The 20175-nt window shown below is 40.4% G+C and overlaps 1 protein-coding gene across 9 annotated transcripts in view; it reads right to left on the minus strand.

The window, feature by feature from the left end:
• Positions 1-4473: 4473 nt before the first annotated feature.
• Positions 4474-20175, minus strand: part of LOC308472331 (uncharacterized protein) — an 81573-nt gene continuing 65871 nt past the window's right edge. For 5 of the 9 annotated variants that reach the window (XM_080997073.1, XM_080997075.1, XM_080997072.1 and 2 more), the window contains 11 exons: positions 17887-18117; positions 16926-17066; positions 14593-14759; positions 13796-13872; positions 12300-12412; positions 10370-10579; positions 7871-8011; positions 7395-7552; positions 6706-6809; positions 5416-5525; positions 4474-5075 (listed from right to left, as the gene is read on the minus strand). In XM_080997073.1, the coding sequence (XP_080853199.1) occupies positions 4909-5075; positions 5416-5525; positions 6706-6809; positions 7395-7552; positions 7871-8011; positions 10370-10579; positions 12300-12412; positions 13796-13872; positions 14593-14759; positions 16926-17066; positions 17887-18117 (1619 nt within the window). In that variant the 3' untranslated portion in view covers positions 4474-4908. Of the gene's footprint in view, positions 5076-5415; positions 5526-6705; positions 6810-7394; positions 7553-7870; positions 8012-10369; positions 10580-12299; positions 12413-13795; positions 13873-14592; positions 14760-16836; positions 17067-17886; positions 18118-20175 lie in introns of those variants that run through there. The other 4 variants (XM_080997071.1, XM_080997074.1, XR_013983432.1 and 1 more) reach the window with 4 other exon arrangements.

The raw sequence follows: 20175 nt of genomic DNA on the forward strand, positions 1-20175 counted from the left end.
CTCCCTTTCCCCCCTTTTTCTTTCTAGGCAGGAACCCCCTGCATCCCAATGAGAAAGCATGAAAAGAATGCAAATGATGCTGCAAAGACTGTTACTGGCGTTTCATTGGCAAAGGGATTTAGGACCATTGAGCGAGAATCTCCTCTCCGCCCCCAGATATCTGCATTAAAACCATGCATCTCATGCAGCACTTCTCGCGTCCCATGCACGGTGGCTTCGGTTCCGGCCAGGAACCGAGCTAGCTCTTTTGGCCTGAATCCAGCACGGCCTGTAAGCGCACAGGTAGGGCTAATGGTTCGTGAAATTGCCCCCGGGCTTGAAAATAACTTCAGGACGTGCCTGCCTAGGTACTGCGACCAATCAGGACCATCAGGACCAATGACATGAAGCCTGCATAAGCCATCAGTTGTTCACGTTTCTCTGAGAGGCGAGAGGAGAGCCACTCCCTTAAACCGTGCAATCCCTTCTCCAAATTGGAAGAGGGCGTGTCAGCATCTGAGCTCCTGAAATGTACAATCTGAGGACCGCTTAGGACACAGGAACCTTGCATCAAGCGCATGGTGGTCCTTGGAAGTGCTACTTTTGCGCATCTGCTTTACCTCTAAACTGCGCAGTTAAACATTAATTGGTGTGGTTATTCAGCTACTAAAGCACTTGTCCACCAATTTATTGATGGAGCTGGCAACAAGCCAAAGTCTGGGATAAGGGTACTTGGTCCAGACATGTAACAAAAAGGCATTCATTCTCCTCCTGCACCCAATGTCCCGAGTGCGGGTAACCTCTGGAATGTGGCTTGTTCTCCAGCTTGAATCAAAAGCTAGCAGGTTGAAAAATAAGGTATGTGAAACCATTTAGACTTTCATTTCTATACCAAGAGCTACTTTTAAATAAAGGTGACTGTTTTGCTACAACAATCAACATCAATGTGTCTTTTAAGTCTGGTGGTTTTGAGCTGCAGTCATATGCTCACTTGGTAAGTGGGTTTTACTTCCGAGTAAACGTATAGGATTGGGCAAGGCCCTTGGGAAGCCCGGGGAGAACTTCATTGTCTCCCTAAGGAATTCCTCCATCCAGGTAAAGTCCAGTGCCACCTAGTGACTACCTATATAATGATGCAGTCAGTATAGTACTGTATGTCTATTAAATTGCAACTTTTGACACACTTAAGAGAAAGTGTACTTTTCCTTCATGGTCCTCAGAGACACTTTAACTGAGGCGTTACAATATGTAAATTTATGTAGATTTAATCAAACAATTCATCAGTTAAAAGCCGGATAGCTAAGAAGGGTTTCATAATATGTAAATTTATTTACATGTAATCAGTTAATTATTTCATCACTTAAAAGCCAGATAATTAATTGATTAAAAATTATTGAGAGGTTGACAGCACGAGTGATGATACTTAATTTCCTTATCAAAGAGTTACATGCAAATTGATGGTATTCCATTAAGCAACAAAAATGATTTGTGAAGTGTCTTTAAAAAATTTAAACCTGCTATGATATAGGTTTTATATTTCAATCATTCCCTTGCAGAACAATAACAGAGAAATAGTTATTTTTAACTAGTATTTGTAGGTATCATGAAAAGGGAAAGAAAGGATAAGAAACCCATCCTCCCAGTTTTAAAGACTGGGAAAAGATAATAGTTACTTTCCTATAACTTAATATTCACAATAGCTCTAGCCAAGCATTCATTGTGCAAAGTGAAATTCTACTCATAGCACCTCACTCTCTCCCTCAGGGCACTCATTTACAGAAAGAACCTAGTTACATTGGAACTGATAGAATTTAGGGAAATCTACACAGCCTGTGACAACCCTAAGCTATGAATGAAAGGTTTCTATAAGGAAAGACAGGAAAATAGAATGGATTCCGTATGCAACTTGAAACACAGGTCAAGTTACTGCGTCTTACTATATGTCTGGAGTATGACCATCTTTTGTTTGAGGGGGTAGTTAAACGGATCCCACAGAATAAAAATATCTCCCCTCTTATTTTTTATAAGGTGAGAGAAGATATCTTTTGGATGGCACTTTTTACATAGATGTTCAGAGCAAAAATAAGGCATAAGTGTTGGTAAAGTAGGCAGGGAAGGAAAGCTGGTGTACTGTGGGCTAAGGTGTCATGGAGATTACCAAGAACACAATCTGAGCCAGTTTGCTCCCTTTAGGAGTTGCATAGAGGGGGTAATTCTGCCCACATACTGCCTGTGCCATCAATGCAGCACTAAGGGTGAGGAAAACACACACATCTGGGCCAATTCTCACTTCTTCTAAAGATGCAGAAAGCTTCTTGGGGCAGAGAAGCCATAGAGAGTGTGGAGCTAAATTTTACCAGTTTAAGTCAGTGTGGAGGATGAAAGGAGAGGCAAACCCTATGCTTCTAGGCAAGTTCCCAGCCTCCAGTTAAATTGTAATGGTGGTAAGCAGTAATGACATTTAGCATTGTCTGTTCTCTCTCCCATCAGCTCACCTTAATAGTGACAATTTTTCATAGTGGCTACCACAGGTGGAGAAGGCAAAGACTGAATCAGCCTTGGCTCCCTCTTTCACAACTGGGGGGTGTGTGTGTGTGTGCACTTTTTGCAGTGCTATACTTTTTAGAAGGCTAAAGAGGTGAGCTTATTGGACTCACTCCCCAAACAATTCAGGCACTGGTGTTAAATCCAGATGTGACACTAGATTTCGGGTGGTGTGGACAGTTACGCCACACATGGGTGCCAAATAACAAGAATAACAATAATGTGAGATCCGTAAAAAGCAACTGTACCACAATGAAATTGTTGTAAAAATAAGAAGTATTGCTGGAGGGGCACCAAATTTTGTCCTCACTCAGGGCACCATATTACCAAATCTGTCCCTGCACTAAATGCAGCATTTGAAGTTATTTTGTTTTAACAAAAATCGCCCCCCCCACTCCCATCTAAGCTAATATTACCAATGGGAGACTTCCTTCCACCAAGTAGCAGCAGCTTCAAGGGCACAGATATTCCACTGAGGCTGCATTCCAACAGGCACAAAAGGGTGGAAAAAAATTTTCCCCACAAGTTATAATGCTGACAAAATCCATGCCTGGTGGTTGCTGTTAACTTTAACAACAACAACAACTTTTAAATTCCCAAACGCAAAACATTTAGCATCACATCTATTTTGGCCTGGTGATTGGACACTGTACCAGCCTTGCAGCCTAATCACATGCATGTTTATAGTTGGATATATGTCCCACTGTGTTCAACAACTCTTACTCCCAAATAATTGGGAACAAGCTTGCATGCTGAGACTGTATTGCAAAATAATAATTCGTGATAGCCAGCGTGATTCAGTGATTAGTAAACTGAACTTCTGTCTTGACAATCAAAGTTAGTAAGCTTGCTTGGCTATGTATGTGTTGCGTGAACTATAAAATGGGAACAGTAACCCGTTATTTCACATGGTGGTTGTGAGGTAAATACCGCAAAGCAGTTTGCATATTAAAAGGCCATAGAACAAAGTTTTAGAAGTTCAGCTGTTTTTCTGGAAATGTTTGCTGCCCTCTAATGGGGATAAAGCAGCATGGCATACAAAAGGAGCACCAGCAGCCTGCCATTATGAAGCTACTTTATACTGCATTAGATCACTAGTCATCTAGCCCAGTGCCGCCTACTTTGACTGGTAGCAGTTTTTCACCAATCCCTAACCCCACTCTGAGTCTGCAGAAGAGTCTGGGAAAATGTAGTTCACCACTTTGCTATTTTTTTGACCTACACAGATACAGTATTTATTTTTTTTAATCTTTTGACTATTATGTACCAAGTGTTACAAATTTCAGTTTGGTATGATGTTGATATTTTCCTGGTTTTTCTTTACAAATAATTTTTATGTGATTAGCTTCAGTTACTGAAACTCATTCTAAGGCATTCAGGTATGGATGCCTAAAGTTCCAAAATACAACCACCAAACATTCAAAGGCAATTTGAATTACATTTACTGTTTCTTCTTTTGTGTGACAACAGATCCTCAATAGAAATGCAATGCCACAGCAGCAATTTAAACAGCAGTTGATATCAATTCAATATATATATTCACTTATTTACATTTACTGACCCCCTCTCTCCCCCCCCCCACTGATTACAACATCTCCCCAGAATATGCAAATAAAAATGTTTCCCTAAAAACTAACTTGCAAGTCAAGAACAAAAAAATAATGTTTTTCAAAATCACCCATCTCTCCTAATTATCATTATAATAATCTATTCTAAATCCTAAACCTACCTTTTTCTTGTATAGTCAAAACTAAGTGTTGCACAGCACGTCATCATTATGCAAACATCCTAGGGATAATGCCAAAGTTTTTGGGTAATAGTTGTTTGAAAAACAACCTACAGAATTAGTATTCTTTTGATGAAGGTATGAAGTGAATGGAGTACCAATGATGGATAGCTAGAAGCTTTAAGGTTCATTATCTTTAAGCAATCTACTACAGGATACGAGCATATTTTCCTTCAAGTTTATTTAAAAATCTAACAAACAGGAACACACACTTGAAGGAGTAAAGTACAAGGGTTATGTTCAACCAGTCTTTGCTTACTGAATACACTCCTGCTTTGTGAAACTCAGTGTTGGAAGCAGACAGCCATTCTTCTGAATCACTGAAGGAGCATCTATTATACAACTTTATTCATGTTCCTGGACACTTTCTGAAGTCTGTTAAGACACTGAACAAATTTTCAATTCCTTTTTTGCTTCTTTGCCTATTACACTTACTATTTCACCTGTCAAACCCACCTCTACAATTCAAAATATTTTAAGAACAAGGCAAAAGGAGTTCACAGAGTTTGCTTCTCAGGTGGCCAACAATATACATTAGTGCTTGTTCTTTCTTCTATGAAGAACTGTATGACCATGGAACGGTAAGCTTGGCATCTGATTTAAGATGATGGCGTTTTCACATCATTTGCTTCTTTTGCTTCTTTTTGAATAGAGAACCCATATTTAAATGTAACAATCACAGTCACTACCAGCACAGCAGTGGTAACTAAAGTGGATATCACTACTGGAATCCACCACTTTTCTGGATCATCCACTGGCTCAGATGCTGTGAAAACAAGGAAAGAGAAAAGATGCTAAGCCCTCACTACACTGTAAAATATGGCCAGACCCCGGTGCCCAAGACACTGCTAATTAGGAGGTAAGCCCGTAGAAAACTTCACTATTTTAAAAATGTATTTATTATATGTCAGTGTTGGGACCCCCCCCCCTTTTTATTTTTGCTCCATGGACCTCTGCCTGTATAGACATAGCACCCTAATGCAAACTCAAATAGCTACCCTGGCTCAGGCAGTATCAGTTGTAGAAAAGGAACTCCCAATGAAACTTGAAAGTAGCTTAGTGATTTTTACCTAAACACCCAATATCTTGCTAAACATTAAACTCACCTAATGGGGCTTGACAGATCCATGAAGCATTTCCTGAACAAGGAGCTGATATCAAAAAAGCCACAGCAGGTTGCATCTGAGGACACAACTGCTCGGCATCAAAAAGAATCCTGAAACATGAAGTAGACATATATCTAAACAAACCTAGACAAACAACACATACTTTATGCTATAAACAGCTTAGGATGGTCAATAGTAAACTATTGTGGGTGGGAAGGTGCACATGAATAGTCTGATTCCAATGTTATACTCTAATATTTAGCATTTTGAACACTAAGTGGTCCAACATATACTTGAATCTAATACTTTAGATACAAACTGGTCTTTGCCTTTGCATGAGTTGGTTGTTTCAAGGCTTCCGTAATTATATGCAAAATATTGTAAAACAGGTATTTATATAATTATTTATCATGCACTTGAATATCATCTTACAGAAAACACAGGAGTATAATTTTGTTAAATAATAATAATAATAACAACAACAATAATAATAATTTTATTATTTACACCCTGCCCATCTGGCTGGGTTTCCCCATGAGCCATGTACTATTAAAAAACAAACAAACAAACACCCTGTCCCAACATAAAAGCTATCTTTTTTTGTATTCACATGCAGCAGCAGCAAAGGATCCATAAGTGCAAAGGGCTATGGGTTTCTCAGGCTTAACAACAGATGTTTACAACATGTATGAAAATGGGTTTTAAGAAATTAATCACCAGCTGTGGAAGTGGGAGAGACTGTCATCAGGAATACAGTGGTACCTCGGGTTAAGTACTTAATTCGTTCCGGAGGTCTGTACTTAACCTGAAACTGTTCTTAACCTGAAGCACCACTTTAGCTAATGGGGCCTTCTGCTGCTGCCGCGCCGCCGGAGCATGATTTCTGTTCTCATCCTGAAGCAAAGTTCTTAACCTGAAGCACTATTTCTGGGTAACCTGAAGCGTATGTAACCTGAGGTACCACTGTACAATGACTGGGGAGGGAAGATTTAAGCCTTCCCTCTCCAACTGCTATCCAGTTCAAAACTGTTCCTATTAAAGACCTCCTTGTTATTACAATCAACACTCAGAACGCACAAACCAGTATCATAGCCTCCTATAGAACAATTTATGGGTGAACATTCCAAAAGTTAAAGTAATCTGCTGTTTGATTGCAGAATGATGTCAAAACTACAGGATGATGTGGTTCCCAACAACAAGTAATATATACACACACACAGCCTTATGACATAATTATTCTCTAGTAAATCAAAATTTGGGAATTTGTGAAAAGAGAGCTGTTTAATTTACCTGCCTTCTAGCTTTTCTTCCTGTGAAAGCCACATTTTTGGCTGGAAAGCTGGGCCAGCTACGTGAACCCAGAATATTTTAGAGATCACTTTAGCTACCCAATCCTGCAAAGGATTAATAGTGACAGAAGACAAGAACATCTGATGACAGCTGAAAATATCCAACATCTTTTGAAGTTAAATTTCAGTTACAAATTTCTTTATACATGTCGCACTGCGCAAACTAGGACGTTTTCGGCCAGTTAAAAAGAAGACCGGGAAATAAATTACAATAGATTAGCATGATTATCTGAACACGAGAATTTCCAGAACATAGCTCACAGTTCTTTTGTTTCTCAGCAATGAGCCATTCCTAAGTTTATCCTATTTGTTCTACATAAAATTAACAGCAGCTTGTTTTGAATTTATGGTTTTAAAGAAAATATTAGCAAAGTACTATATAAAGGTGCAAACAAGGTCTACACACACAATTTTTTTTAAAAAAAGGTTTATTCTCACACTTCTCTACTTTCAGCCCACTCCTAAACAGAAATAAGGCCTACTAGGGCAGAATTGCAACCTGTACTATTTTATCTCCCCATGTAATCTAACAAGTTTCCATAAGATGAAAGGCAGTAGAAACCCATTTAAGAAATCAGAGAATGACAGTGTCTCTTTTTTATCTACCTGATTGATGCCTAAGTCACTGACCTTTTCATCATTGCTAGTCATATGTAGAAGCCGGGCTCCTTTAAAAAGGCTGCACATGTATTCAGCATCACTATGATTAATCTGCCCATATGAAGGAATGTAATAACACTGTCCATTGAAGTATGTCCAACTGTAGTAACAAAACTGGCTTCTCAGATCTTTTCAAAAAGAAGGAACACAGTGGGGGGAAATGATGCACTTACATAATTATCACTAGGCAGGCAACAGTACAATAAATAAAAGGTCACATTGCCCCTCGCTATTTTGAGACAAAGTGGGTCCCCATCTATAGACAGAGCCGCTTAGCTTCTTGCCTCCCACAATTCTTTGCTCCTATCTGCTGTCACGTGGTGAAAAACCACCTACACCGTTGGTTCCATCATCCCACAAATTAAATTGAACCGATTACAAAAATGGAATATATCAATAGCCTCAAGCTAATAAGACCACTTTTGTCCCACTACTGTAGTACTCACTTATTTCACAGAGCTTTAAATCATGTTCTGAGCAGGTCACATCACCAGCACACTTTCCTGTTAATCTATTGCATGGTTTATCTTCTGGACATTCTGGGCACCTTTCTTGACAAAAGGCTCCAAAATGTCCTTCTCTGCAAGCTGAAAATGTATTGTAAAATAACGAACTAATGTTTAGATAAGAACAGTACTTTATGGTCCCACCCCCTTCAAAAAATAGTAATCTTTATCTAAGTCCGCATACAATAAGGCATGTAGGCATATGAAGTTAAACAATATCCACGTGAGTGCTGAGAAGCAGTGGCGGAGCACCGGGGGCAGAGAGCAGGCAGGGGCGGGGCTGGCACACGTCCCGGGGGCGGGGCACACTGCCCGCAGGGGCGGGGCACACATCCAGGGGCAGGGCACGGCACCTGCGGGGGCAGGGGGCACCCGCGATGGCACCCTGGGGATCACGCTGCCAGGGGTGGTGCACTCCCCCCGCATTCCTCTTCCTCCATCAGTGATGAAGGGCACAGAATAAATAGGGTCTACTTACTCCTTCCTGTGTGTGTCCATAGGGGATGGGAAGTGGGAGCAGTCCCCCCCCCCAAAAAAAAAATATTCTGCAGATTCCCAGTTTGTTTTCAGGTAAGTTTTATTCAAAGTTTAGTGATTCCAAGTTTTTAATTCTTTTATCATGCAGGTCTCTAGACCTTGTATAACCTCAAGTATGAAGCAAGATGTGCAGGCAATGTTCTGCTCATTCAGTTTGTGAGAAAGGGAACAGAGGGGAGAAAGTCCCTGTTGTGCACCTGGAAATCACTGCACTGAAAGGACACATTAGTGGGAAAATGTAGGGAGGCGACGTGTTGACATTTCTGCATTTTCTGCATTGTAGAGGGTTGGACTAGATGCCCCCTGGGATGCCTTCCAACTCTGCAATTATATGAGGCTATGCTAGCCCTGCCAAATAACCCAGTGTTGTACCCATTTTTATTCGGGAAAGGGGAGTTAAAGTAGTGTATACAGTCTTGAAGTGTAGTTTTTATCCTGGTTTGTCTTTTTTTCAAAAAGGGAAATGAAAAGTGTCAGGTGGCTATGAAGTTTATTCTAACAGCACTGTAATTAATTAAGGCCGGGAAGCCAGGAAAAAATCAAGGGGTTCAGTCATGGTGAAAGACACTGGGCGCCTTCAGACTGTGTTCCGCAAGAGGGATTCAAACACATACCAGAAATTTAGGCTTGCGAAATTAAAGTGGATTAAATTTATATAGCAAACTGGCAGGCTGGATTCCTAAACCCGAGCCCAACCCACTTGGGCCAATTTACACCAACCTCCTTTGAAGATGTCCTTTGAGCACCAGTTAGCTAACACTGTCTGGATGTGCAGTACATTAATTTTTCATAAAGGAACAAATGAAAGCCATTCATTTATAATACAGTATAAATTTTATACGAAATACATATACTCAAGGACATCATGGGATACCGTATTTTTCGCTCTATAAGACGCACCAGACCACAAGACGCACCTAATTTTTGGAGGAGGAAAACAAGAAAAAAAATATTCTGAATTGCAGAAGCCAGAACAGCAAGAGGGATCGCTGTGCAGTGAAAGCAGCAATCCCTCTTGCTCTTCTGGCTTCTGGGATAGCTGCGCAGCCTGCATTCGCTCCATAAGACGCACACACATTTCCCCTTACTTTTTAGGAGGGGAAAAGTGAGTCTTATAGAGCAAAAAATACGGTAAATGGTTGAACTTGCCCAGTGCCCTTGATGATTCCAATGTTTGAACGAGAAGCAGGTTTTGCCTCTTCTTGATTCTGCTTTATATTATAGCTTTCTTACTTTATCCCAATTACCTTAATGAGAAGCACTGTGAACAATGCCAACCCCCTATCTATACAGCTTTGCCCTGGATTCTGTTTCTTGTTCATGTTAGAATGTGATGGGAACAGGCTATTTTATAAAAAGCTGCTATATTTTATTATTATTGTTATTGCTACACAGGTGGTAACCATTTTAGGCGCATCCAATTGATGCACGATTACCAATGTGCAGGTCCTTTTGGATGCAGAAAAGGGGCGGGGCGTGCTTATATGTGCTCCCCTGATGCTTGCGGTGCTTGGGAATGGAACCCCTGCATGAAATGGCCGCTGCCTGTATTTATTTTTATCCTGCCTTCGTCTGGGACTTAAGGTGGCTTACACAGACAAACTAGAAAAACCTAAAAACATAGAAAAGACAATAATTAAATGTAGCTAAACACTAACAGATTTAAAAGTCCATTAAATATTTAATATTTAAAAGTCCATTAAAAACACAGACAATAATGAAACCATCACAGCACCAGGCTGCAGACATATGACTTTCAGCTAACTTTGTGAAGCATGTACATAAATAGGTCATTACTGTGATGATTAGTAACAGTGTTCCATACCTTTCTAATTTCCTTTTCTCATTTTTTTTGCTACTCCTTCCCATAACCCTTCCCCACACTCTAAAGTGGACAGTTACCAGTTTTCATGAATGTAGCATCCGACTTTGAGTTAGTTGAGATCAGTTCTTTACCACTGACTGGTACATACTGTCTTTTCCATAAGCTGATTCCAGTGCATTTTTCTTCTAAAAGGCAGGCTGATATTGCAAGCTCCTTTTGTATATACATTTTGTCCCCCATAGGCAAGATGAGCATCTTTCCAGGGTATAGCCAGAACATTTTGGCATCTGAAAGGTATTTTAAAATTCTTTTTTTTTTCTTTGCATTTTCCTAGAATAATCTGCCTGATCATATTGTACCATTGTGACTTCACTTGTGTCATTATTATACACACAGCCACCTGGCTTGCCAATTAATAATATGCTGGCTTCCTAATTCCTTTTTTCTACCAAGCGAAGTCCGAATGCTGCATTTGAAGATGGCTTTCGGAACAATTAGGAATGTGGGTGGCGTTGTGGGTTAAACCACAGAGCCTAGGACTTGCCGATCAGAAGGTCGGTGGTTCAAATCCCCGCAACGGGGTGAGCTCCCGTTGCTCGGTCCCAGCTCCTGCCAACCTAGCAGTTCGAAAGCACACAGTGCAAGTAGATAAATAGGTACTGCTCTGTCGGGAAGGTAAATGGTGTATCCGTGCACCGCTTTGGTTCGCCAGAAGCGGCTTAGTCATGCTGGCCACATGACCCGGAAGCTGTACACCGGCTCCCTTGGCCAATAAAGCGAGATGAGCACCGCAACCCCAGAGTCGGTCACGACTGGACCTAATGGTCAGGGGTCCCTTTACTTTACCTTTTTCTGAACAATTTACTGCTGTGCAGGAAGATATTGTACTGAATTCTGGAATTATTATTCATCTTGAAACTACTATTTATAACATTTGGAGTTAACAACCGACTAACATCTGGGAATTTTGTACAGGGATACCAGCCAGAGGTAGCTCCAAATATAGGCCAGTAAGCCAGTCTTGCAGTGAGCCACAGACCTGGGCAAGTAACAATTGATTCTGCACAAGTAGCTTTGCTGAACTAATAGGAATATAGAAAGCTACTTTATACTACCTCAGAATGTTTATCTATCTATCCTACTATTGTCTGTCTCGAAGGTCTCAGCCATCAGCCACTCCCTAATATTTTTAAGTGGAGATATCAATAACAGAACTATGGCGCTGTCTGTGTACAATACTGCTCCTCTGCACCTGATCCTGTAAGAGTATATATATAATTAAATATAATTAAATACACAATTAATAGATTTAATACAGGGCAACCCAATGTTTCATACCAAGTGGGCTACAAGAGTATTCAGACATGGAACCCGCAGGCTGCCTTCCCAAAGCCAGACAAGCAAGGTGCTAGACATTGGGAAAGAGACCATAGGCTCTGGCAGGGTCCTAGAATCCTCCCACCTCCTTCCCCAAGCTGGGGAAGCACTAACTAGGCTTCAGGAAGGAGGACTCTAGGAGCCCTCACGCCTTCATCCCAAAGTCCAGTGCCTTGCTTACCGGCTTTGGGAAGGTGGTGCAAGGGATGTGGGGGGGGGGGTCATATGTTGCCGAGGGCCACCAAATAAAGCCTCAAGGGCCACATGTAACCCCTGGGCCATGTGCTGGACCACCCTGATGTAGATGCATGTTGTGCATGCAGACAACCCAGCTTGGGGTGCTTGGCAATGGGCACTGTCCCAGGTGGCACATTTCAAATTGATCTTGACACCCATCTGACCCTTGGGTCATAGCGTACAAGCAGCTGGTTCTATAAACAGAATGCTAAGTCAGGTCACCATGGCTTCAGAACATTCAGTACATGCAAAAAGGCATTGGATAACTAAATTCCAATCTGCCTATCAGCCTGAGAAGTGTGTATCATGTTAAGTCATTACTGCAAGTGACAGAGGTCACGTTCATCAAACATCCCTGCTTCTAGTTGGGAACTGCTGTGAATTTTCTCTTACCTACACTTCTTTTACAAGCCAAGATAGCAAAGAACGAACACGGAACTTCTTCAAGGTCCCCGTTCTTCCTCATTTGTGTGCAGGTGGAAGAAGCTTTTCCATACATTTCTTGACTAAGAATCAAACACACAAGAGGTTATACCAAATAAACCCTTGCACATGTGGGATAACTTCTGCAAGCACAACAGAATGTACCTGATCACAAGAAAACCAGCTCTGCAGCTCTCCCAAGCCTCTTGGGCAGGGTATAGGGAACATGGGGGAGTAAAAGGAGGGGAGGTTGCATTGCACTTGCAGAAGTTGTTCTGCGCATACAATGATTTAGCTGGATGCAACCCAAGGTAAGCAAGGTTAGACACTGCAAAAAAAAAATCACCAATATTTTAAATTATAGTATATAATAGGCAAGGTAATTATAGCAAAATATAAAGTTTAAAAACAAGGCTATACAAATGAATATCAGAGAAAAAATTGAAATGATGAAATTTAAAATGTTGTAATTTCTATTCATATGTTGAATTTGAATGGCAAAACTTTAAATTAGAACTGAGGACTCTAAATCTGTAACAACACTGTATCCAAAAATGCCCCCTGCAATTCAGTGGCATATTTCTTGATCATTTAATAATTAGTAGACAATTTACTAAATGCTGTTACAGGTGGCTGCTAAATACTGTCAGTAGCATGTCTGAAATTTCAAAACATTGCCTGCTGTCCTGCCTTCACCTGTCTGTTTCAAATGTTGCTGCTACAACAAAACCACTGGATGTTCCATTCTGATCTAAAATAAGAATCATAGAATTGTAGAGTTGGAAGAAACCACAAGGTTCATCTAGTCCAACCCCTGCTATGCAGGAATCTTCTGCCCAACTTGGAGTTCAAACCCACAACTCTGAGATTAAGAGTCTCGTGCTCTACTGACTATTATTCAGTAAATGAGCTGGTCAAGCTATGTGTGGCAGAGCAGATGCAATCGCCCTCTAAGGCTACTTGGAAAGAAAGCTGTAATAATATATTGCTTCAAAAATTTGGTTTTTATCCAGTAGCCCTCCTAACATCTAATGTGCAGTCTAGCTGAAGGTTTATTAAAGAGCATTTGCAGGAACTATTGGTCAGACAGGATATGGAAGCAGTGAAGGCAACGATAACATCAAATACCTGCTGTCTAGCTCAAACAAACTAGTTATGTTTAACACAGTAAAGCTTGCGCTAAAAGCCTCTCAACTCAGGAAAGCCCTGGAGTCCTGTCGTGCCCTGAGTTTCCCACCTGAGTTTGTGAAGTGTTTTATAATGTTTTGATAATATGTGCTATAATATGTTTTTAAGACCTGTCTGTTTTTATTTGTTTTGTTCTTGGCTATAACCTGTACATGTATTTGGTTGACCAATAAAATCTGATGACTGATGAACATCCCAACAGGTGCTTATTTCTTATAATCAGCTAGACAACTAAACCTGCCTAATACACCATTAATGAAAGCAGTAGTTTCTCTTACGAGTTAGTCATTTCTTTGAGTTTTGGCACTGCTGAGTCAGTCCATATAGCATCCTTTATCATAGACAGCAGCCAGATCTGCAGATTAAGAATACACTTATTTGATAGACATACTGAACATCAACAGCATAGTTCTGTAATCTGCCCTACCTGAAAAAAGAATTGTTTGAAACTATTTATCTGTTATTTATTTAGACCATTTCTATATCAGTTAATATATAAAATGGCATCTCTAAATGGTGTACAAAAATTAAAGCAAGAACATATAACTTGAACAAGTAGATGAACAATGCAATGTAGATTTTTTCAATATGTTCCTTTCCTTACTACACATTGTTCGGATCTTTTTGAATGTTCAAAATATTCAGCAAGGGGGGGGTAGGATTTTATAATGTAACACTGCCAATTATGTCAAGACAGAGCAATGGCAAATAATGATATAGCCCCTTACTTACTTTATGCTCCAGGACTAAACAAGTCTACATGTTTTCCCTAACGTTGTCTTCCCTATCTTCATATTTTAACATATATCATAGGTTTGATATAGGAAAATTGGTTGCATTATATGATATTTAACATCAGCAGACACCCACTCTAGAGCAGAATACAGACTCCTATGTCAGGCCTGAAATAGTAGCAGACAATTCTCTTGCTCTCCAAATGCATGTTAAGTTTAACTTCTGTATCCAATAGGAGAAGGTACTGTTTTTCAGTTGACAGGGTATAAAAAGGCAGGGTATAAATAAATAAACTCTTATTTCTCATTATTTATGCCATTCCAGAACTGTGTCAGTTTACCTTTTCCTCTTTGCTTAGTGGCAGTCGTATAAGTTCAGTTTCATAATAAGCATTGCAGAAATCCTTTGCTCCTTCCCAAGTGAATTGCTTCACTGTCTCTATGTAATAACAATTGTCCTTCCAGTACCACCATCCAGGATCTGTTGGACACTTAAGATTAATCACACCTGAGAAATTAACAGCAGCATTTTAAACAAATATAATTTCCAAGTCATTGCCCCCAACCCACCACCAGGTCAGAAGTGTTGTAACAATTAAGCCTGCTTGCAGAGGGCTGATACTCAATCCACTACCCACTTGATGCCAGAAATAAATTGGGGTCATAAAATAGTGTCCAGTACATATGTTATAATAAATGAATGCTGAGTGGTGATGTATCAGGAAAGTGAGCCCTTCACTGCCCATGCCAAAACACACCCGGCTAAAAAAAGAGAAGGGTAGCATCAGACATCTATACCTGCAGAGATTGCATGGCTCTTTCATTTTTCTCAAAAAAAAGAGTCAAAACTTCTTGTGGTCCAAAGGGGGAAAAAAGGAAGAAACACAATAAAAATATGGGATGACTTCATCATATGGATGCTCCTTAAAAACTGAATGAGGCATGGTAATTCCACACTACACACCTAGTGTGAAAGCACCCCAAGTCAGCATAAATCACTATCTGGTTACAGCATAAAAACTTTCACCTGATGAATGCAACAATATCTTGATAACCCAGATGCAGAAGTAAACCTACTGCTGAAAAACAATTCATTTCGCGTGTCCCAACTTCATGTTGAGGAACTCATCTGCTAAAGATCACATCAGCCCTTCTTGCTAGATGGATGATTTGAAATCCCACAGAAGCAGGTAGGAATCAATTAATGTCAATCATTTGTGCATGAGACACATTTTGGCACCTGATTGACATGCTTGTATGCCATGCTTCACTAACATGCATGATACTGAAAATAGTGTTTGAATGGGTAGGCATGATCAAGTCAGACGTTGCCAGACCGGCATCTGTAGGCACCTACAAAGGCCTTCACTGTGACACCAGACCCTGGGTAGAAGTCCTAGATTCTGAGCTTTTATTAAAAAAAGAAAAGAACATAGTCTTCCTAGAAAAAAGTTATGAAGCAAAAGGGTGTCATTATTCTATTGTTGTTGTTGTTGTTGTTGTTATATCCTCCAAGGTAACACACATAGTTCTCTCTCACACAATCCTGTGAAATAAGTTAGGCTGAAAGACAGTTACTGTCCCAATATCTCCCAATGAGCTTCGTGAGTGAGGATCTAAACCCTGGTCTCCCAGGTCAACCAAACTTGGCTATGTAGAAATATTAGCAATACCAATTTTGTGTCAAGCTACAACCTTATGGCAGCCATTTTGTGACTGGTGCTAATGACTTTCTCTCAAAATTCCAAATGTGCTACTGGGTCCAAAAAGTTTGGCAATCCTTGCTATAGGTAGCAGGCCAGAAAGCCATGAGAGAGCAGAAGATTGCATTAGTGTGCATGAAGATGGAAAAACAGCCCATGTTTTCTAAGCAGAATGCTGACAAGGGCATGGAAAAGGAAATGGAAGCGCTAAATGCACAGACGTGCTCTGGTTAGTTCTTGCAGGCACATTACAAAACTTGCTTCCTTATCTCTCCCTAACTGCTGACCAGTATGAAGCTAGCCTTGAGCTTAAAGTAATCTGGAAAATGCAGCAGATAACTCTGATGCAGAAATGTGCATTTACCAGGACTCTGGCATCAAAACCTTCACTACACCTAGTTTGGCCAACTAGATTATTTGTGAGTTGTAAATTTGAGTGCAGTTTAGGATAAGGTTTTTAATTTACTGGATTTAATAAAACTTTATAACTAGAATTTCACTATTTGATATGTTGTGGGGCTCCTTCTGCATGATCCTACCCAGACTCAAGGTCTGATCAACCATGAGTCACAAGTAGGACAAATGAGGGTCTTCATTGGTCACAAAGACATGAGGATACCTAGTCATAGAAATCCCATGCAATGTCTCATTTGTTGCTCAGCAGATTTGCCAGACAAACCCGAGTCCTACAATTTCTGACTTATTAATTCTTCCTCAGTAACATCCCCTTTCACCATTCTTACTCTGCTCGTCAATAAAGAGTAGAACAAGGGAAGTAGCACATCCTTTCACAATTTTTCACAGGACACTATTGTTATTAGGTGATAATTATAAGAACAGATTAATTCTTTTACACTGCTACTTCCATAAAAGCTTTGTCACCTTGATCAATGAGCTCATTTTTTCTCTCCCCTCCAGATCAGTCTGAGGAGGGGAGGGCCACCCAACCAACAGGACTGCAAATTGTGTACCTTCTTCACAATCTTTTCCTATGAAGTCTTCGTTACACTGCTCGTTTTCTGCACATTCTCCAGTTAATGGATTGCAGTTCTTAGTGCCATTACAGGTGCAGTTTATACTACAATCAGGACCATAATACCCTGGTGTGCAAGCTGCCAAAAGAGATTTCAAAGATCAAATATAATTGCATATTAAAATGACCATAATATGTTTTATTTTGTTTTTTTAAAGCAGGATGGTGAAAATTACATAATAGCATCTCCTTGCTGCTCTGCAAAAAAACTGAACAGTCTTACAAAACAACTGTGTGACACAAACTTTAGGCCAGCCTCCTGGTGACCCAGAAACCAATTAGGGGTGGATGGAGTGTCATCCAATCAGGAGGAGGATGTTAAAAGTTAGAAGCTGACAGTCTGGGCTTGAGTACCTGTGAGAGCTGAGATAGGGTTTGTCTGTCATTTAGGTTTAGACAAAGCTTGGAAACTGCCTACTTCAGGAACAGTTAAAAGCCTCGTTAGGGCTGATTTTCGGGTTAACAAGGTGCAGCAACCTGGACTGCTTCCTATCTCTTGCCTTCAACCACAAATGTATAGACATGCTACAGAATATGTGAATAAGTTGGTGGAGCAGTCACCACCAATTCAATGGACAACAGTTTGGGAATCCCTGGTCTGGAAGAAGTGTAAACTGAAGCATCTTTTGAAGCTTCAGTGGGTGCTCAGTAATCATTTCAAAACAATAGCTCTATCACTAGCTATTAATCATGATAGCTAATTGGGAACCTCCAAATATGGAGGCTGTGTACCCAGAATACCAGTTGGTTAGGGACAATAATGGAGGTGGGCTTGGGAGCTTCCCAGGGGTCATTGAGCTAGCCACTATAGTATGAATATAAAAAGTGTGATTCATTTATATAATGGGTTCATTAATCCCTGTCACAGGATTCCACAAGTGTGGCATACTGTTACATACCGGTTTTCAAATATGCTGTATAGAGATTTGCAAATGATCCCCTGACAAATACAAGACGCTTTGCAATCAGTGTTATGTACGTAGCTCTTATCCTTTGAACTCCAGTGCAAAGACTTCTTTTGTCTCTACAATGCAGAAAGGCATCATGTAATGATATGTGGGTGACTACTTTAGTGTTGTTGACAATGCCAGTCAGGTAATAGCCACCAAACTCGACGAAATCTGTACTTTCTAGAACACAAACAAAATTAGTTTGGCTAAATAGCCGTGCAATTTACGTACATCATTTGAAGGACTTCTGTGCCAATAAAACATTAAGCCTAGACAGATGAAAAGAAGCTGCTGGAGAGAGACTGAGAGTAACATAAAGTAAGGAGTGTTTCCAGCTATCCCATCCCTTGCCCGCCTTATAAACCACTGCAGGAAAGGGACTATGAGCAACATCATGTGAGGGGTGTTTTTAGGACTAATGAAAATGTGACGTTCCCATGATACTTTTGAAATTGGATGCTACATGTTGTTTATTTAATCTTGTATTTATAATATTGAAAAAATTGTGTGTATTTTTTTGCTGTTATGAGTTGTTTACTATGTCATTATTTTGCTATGTTATTATGAAATTGTTTTTGTAGTGTTTGTTTTAAATGTATCCCTGTTTCTTTGTTGTGTCGCTTTGAGCATGGTTTTTTGTGGAAAGGCAGCATACCAGTAAAATAAATGAATGAATGAACAGAGTAAAAAGGAAAAATAAAAGTGCCATGAATTATACCAGGCATCTGGCAAGGGTTATTTCCCCCCTTTAATACAGAAGGCAATGTAGGAAAAGTCCCACTTACCTACAACAGAAAGCACAATAAACCCAAATAACACTTGAAACTAGGGCTGTTCGTGGCCTCACTCATCTGGGGCCCAATTCAATGATTTGGACTGGTCCCAACCTGGGACAATCCAGAATCAATCCCTGGATTCTGCAGACAAATATTTGGAAATCCCACTGATTTGCACTGGGAAACCAAAATGGCCATACCATCCTTGTATTGAAACACAGGTACAGGATATTTGGAAACATGGTAGACCCTACAAAATGAGTCAAGCTTGCCAAATTTCAGACAAATAGTTCAGAGTTTTTGGGATAATTACCTTTAAAGTTTATTTTTTTAAAAAAACTGTTAAGACCATACAGTTGGTTGAGTGTTTGATCCTGCCAATTCTCATTTGCAACTTAGAGAGAGAGTTGGAATATAAAAGACTAAGACTTCTTTGCATTGTTCCTGCAGAAAATGAGGAGAGCCCCTCTTGATGCATGACTGATAATTGCACAGCACCTTCAGTTTATAAGATCTCCATTTCCTCTTAAACTTTTGGTAACTATAGCAGGAGAAGGAGCTATCACTAACTCCAAAGACGAGCTGGAAGAATCCCATCTTTTTCTATGTTGTTTCTTGGCTACCCTAGCTGCAAGGAAAGGGGGAAGTGGATCTACTGCTGAACCTCAAGGCCTCTTCCTCTCTACATTTCTGAGAATCTTCAGGACCTTCTGAGCAACCAGGATATAAACCTCTGACAAAGCTGGAATTGGAAGATAGATCTTAGTCACACCCCCCCCCCCGAATCCAGAAGATGACAAATCTTTTCTCAGATTAGCTGCACTGAAAACCTAATCAGAGACATTCACCTCCCCCCAGCGGTGACCAAGGGCTGCTTCGTGTGCTGCTCTACTCTGCCTAGCCTTGAGAAAAAGGCAGGGAAAGTTGGAACAGACCCATGCCTGTCTGCCTGTCCCAGAGGAAAGGGCAGATGGGGGAAAGGAGGGAGGTGCACTGTGCATCTTCACTGTTCCAGTGCTGTTGCTCCTCTGGCCAGCCAGGCCCTGAAGAGAATGCTGGCTTGAGATGCAGAGAAATGGTGGATTGGTGCAGATGTGCCAGACAATTTAATCTCCTGCCAAAAAAGAGGCCTGCCTCCTTGGATCATTTGCCAAGGTGGACAGCTTGCCCAGCACCTCCCAAAAACTGCTGCAGGCACTGATGATGATGATTTATTAAATTTGTATACCACCCTTCACCCTCAGATCTCAGGGCAGTTCACAACATAGTTACAATATATAAACCACAAAATACATAGTGGGGAAAAAACAACAACAAACCATTAACTCCCCCCCACAAAAAAACACATTAAAAATGGCATCGGATGTCAATCAGCCAAAGGCCCGATTGAAGAGGCATGTTTTCACCTGGCCCCTGAAATTGTATAATGTATACAATTTCAATACAATGTATACAAATACAA

This window comes from Podarcis pityusensis (genome assembly GCF_964106645.2).
Source record: "Podarcis pityusensis genome assembly, chromosome: 2".
NCBI lineage: Eukaryota > Metazoa > Chordata > Lepidosauria > Squamata > Lacertidae > Podarcis > Podarcis pityusensis.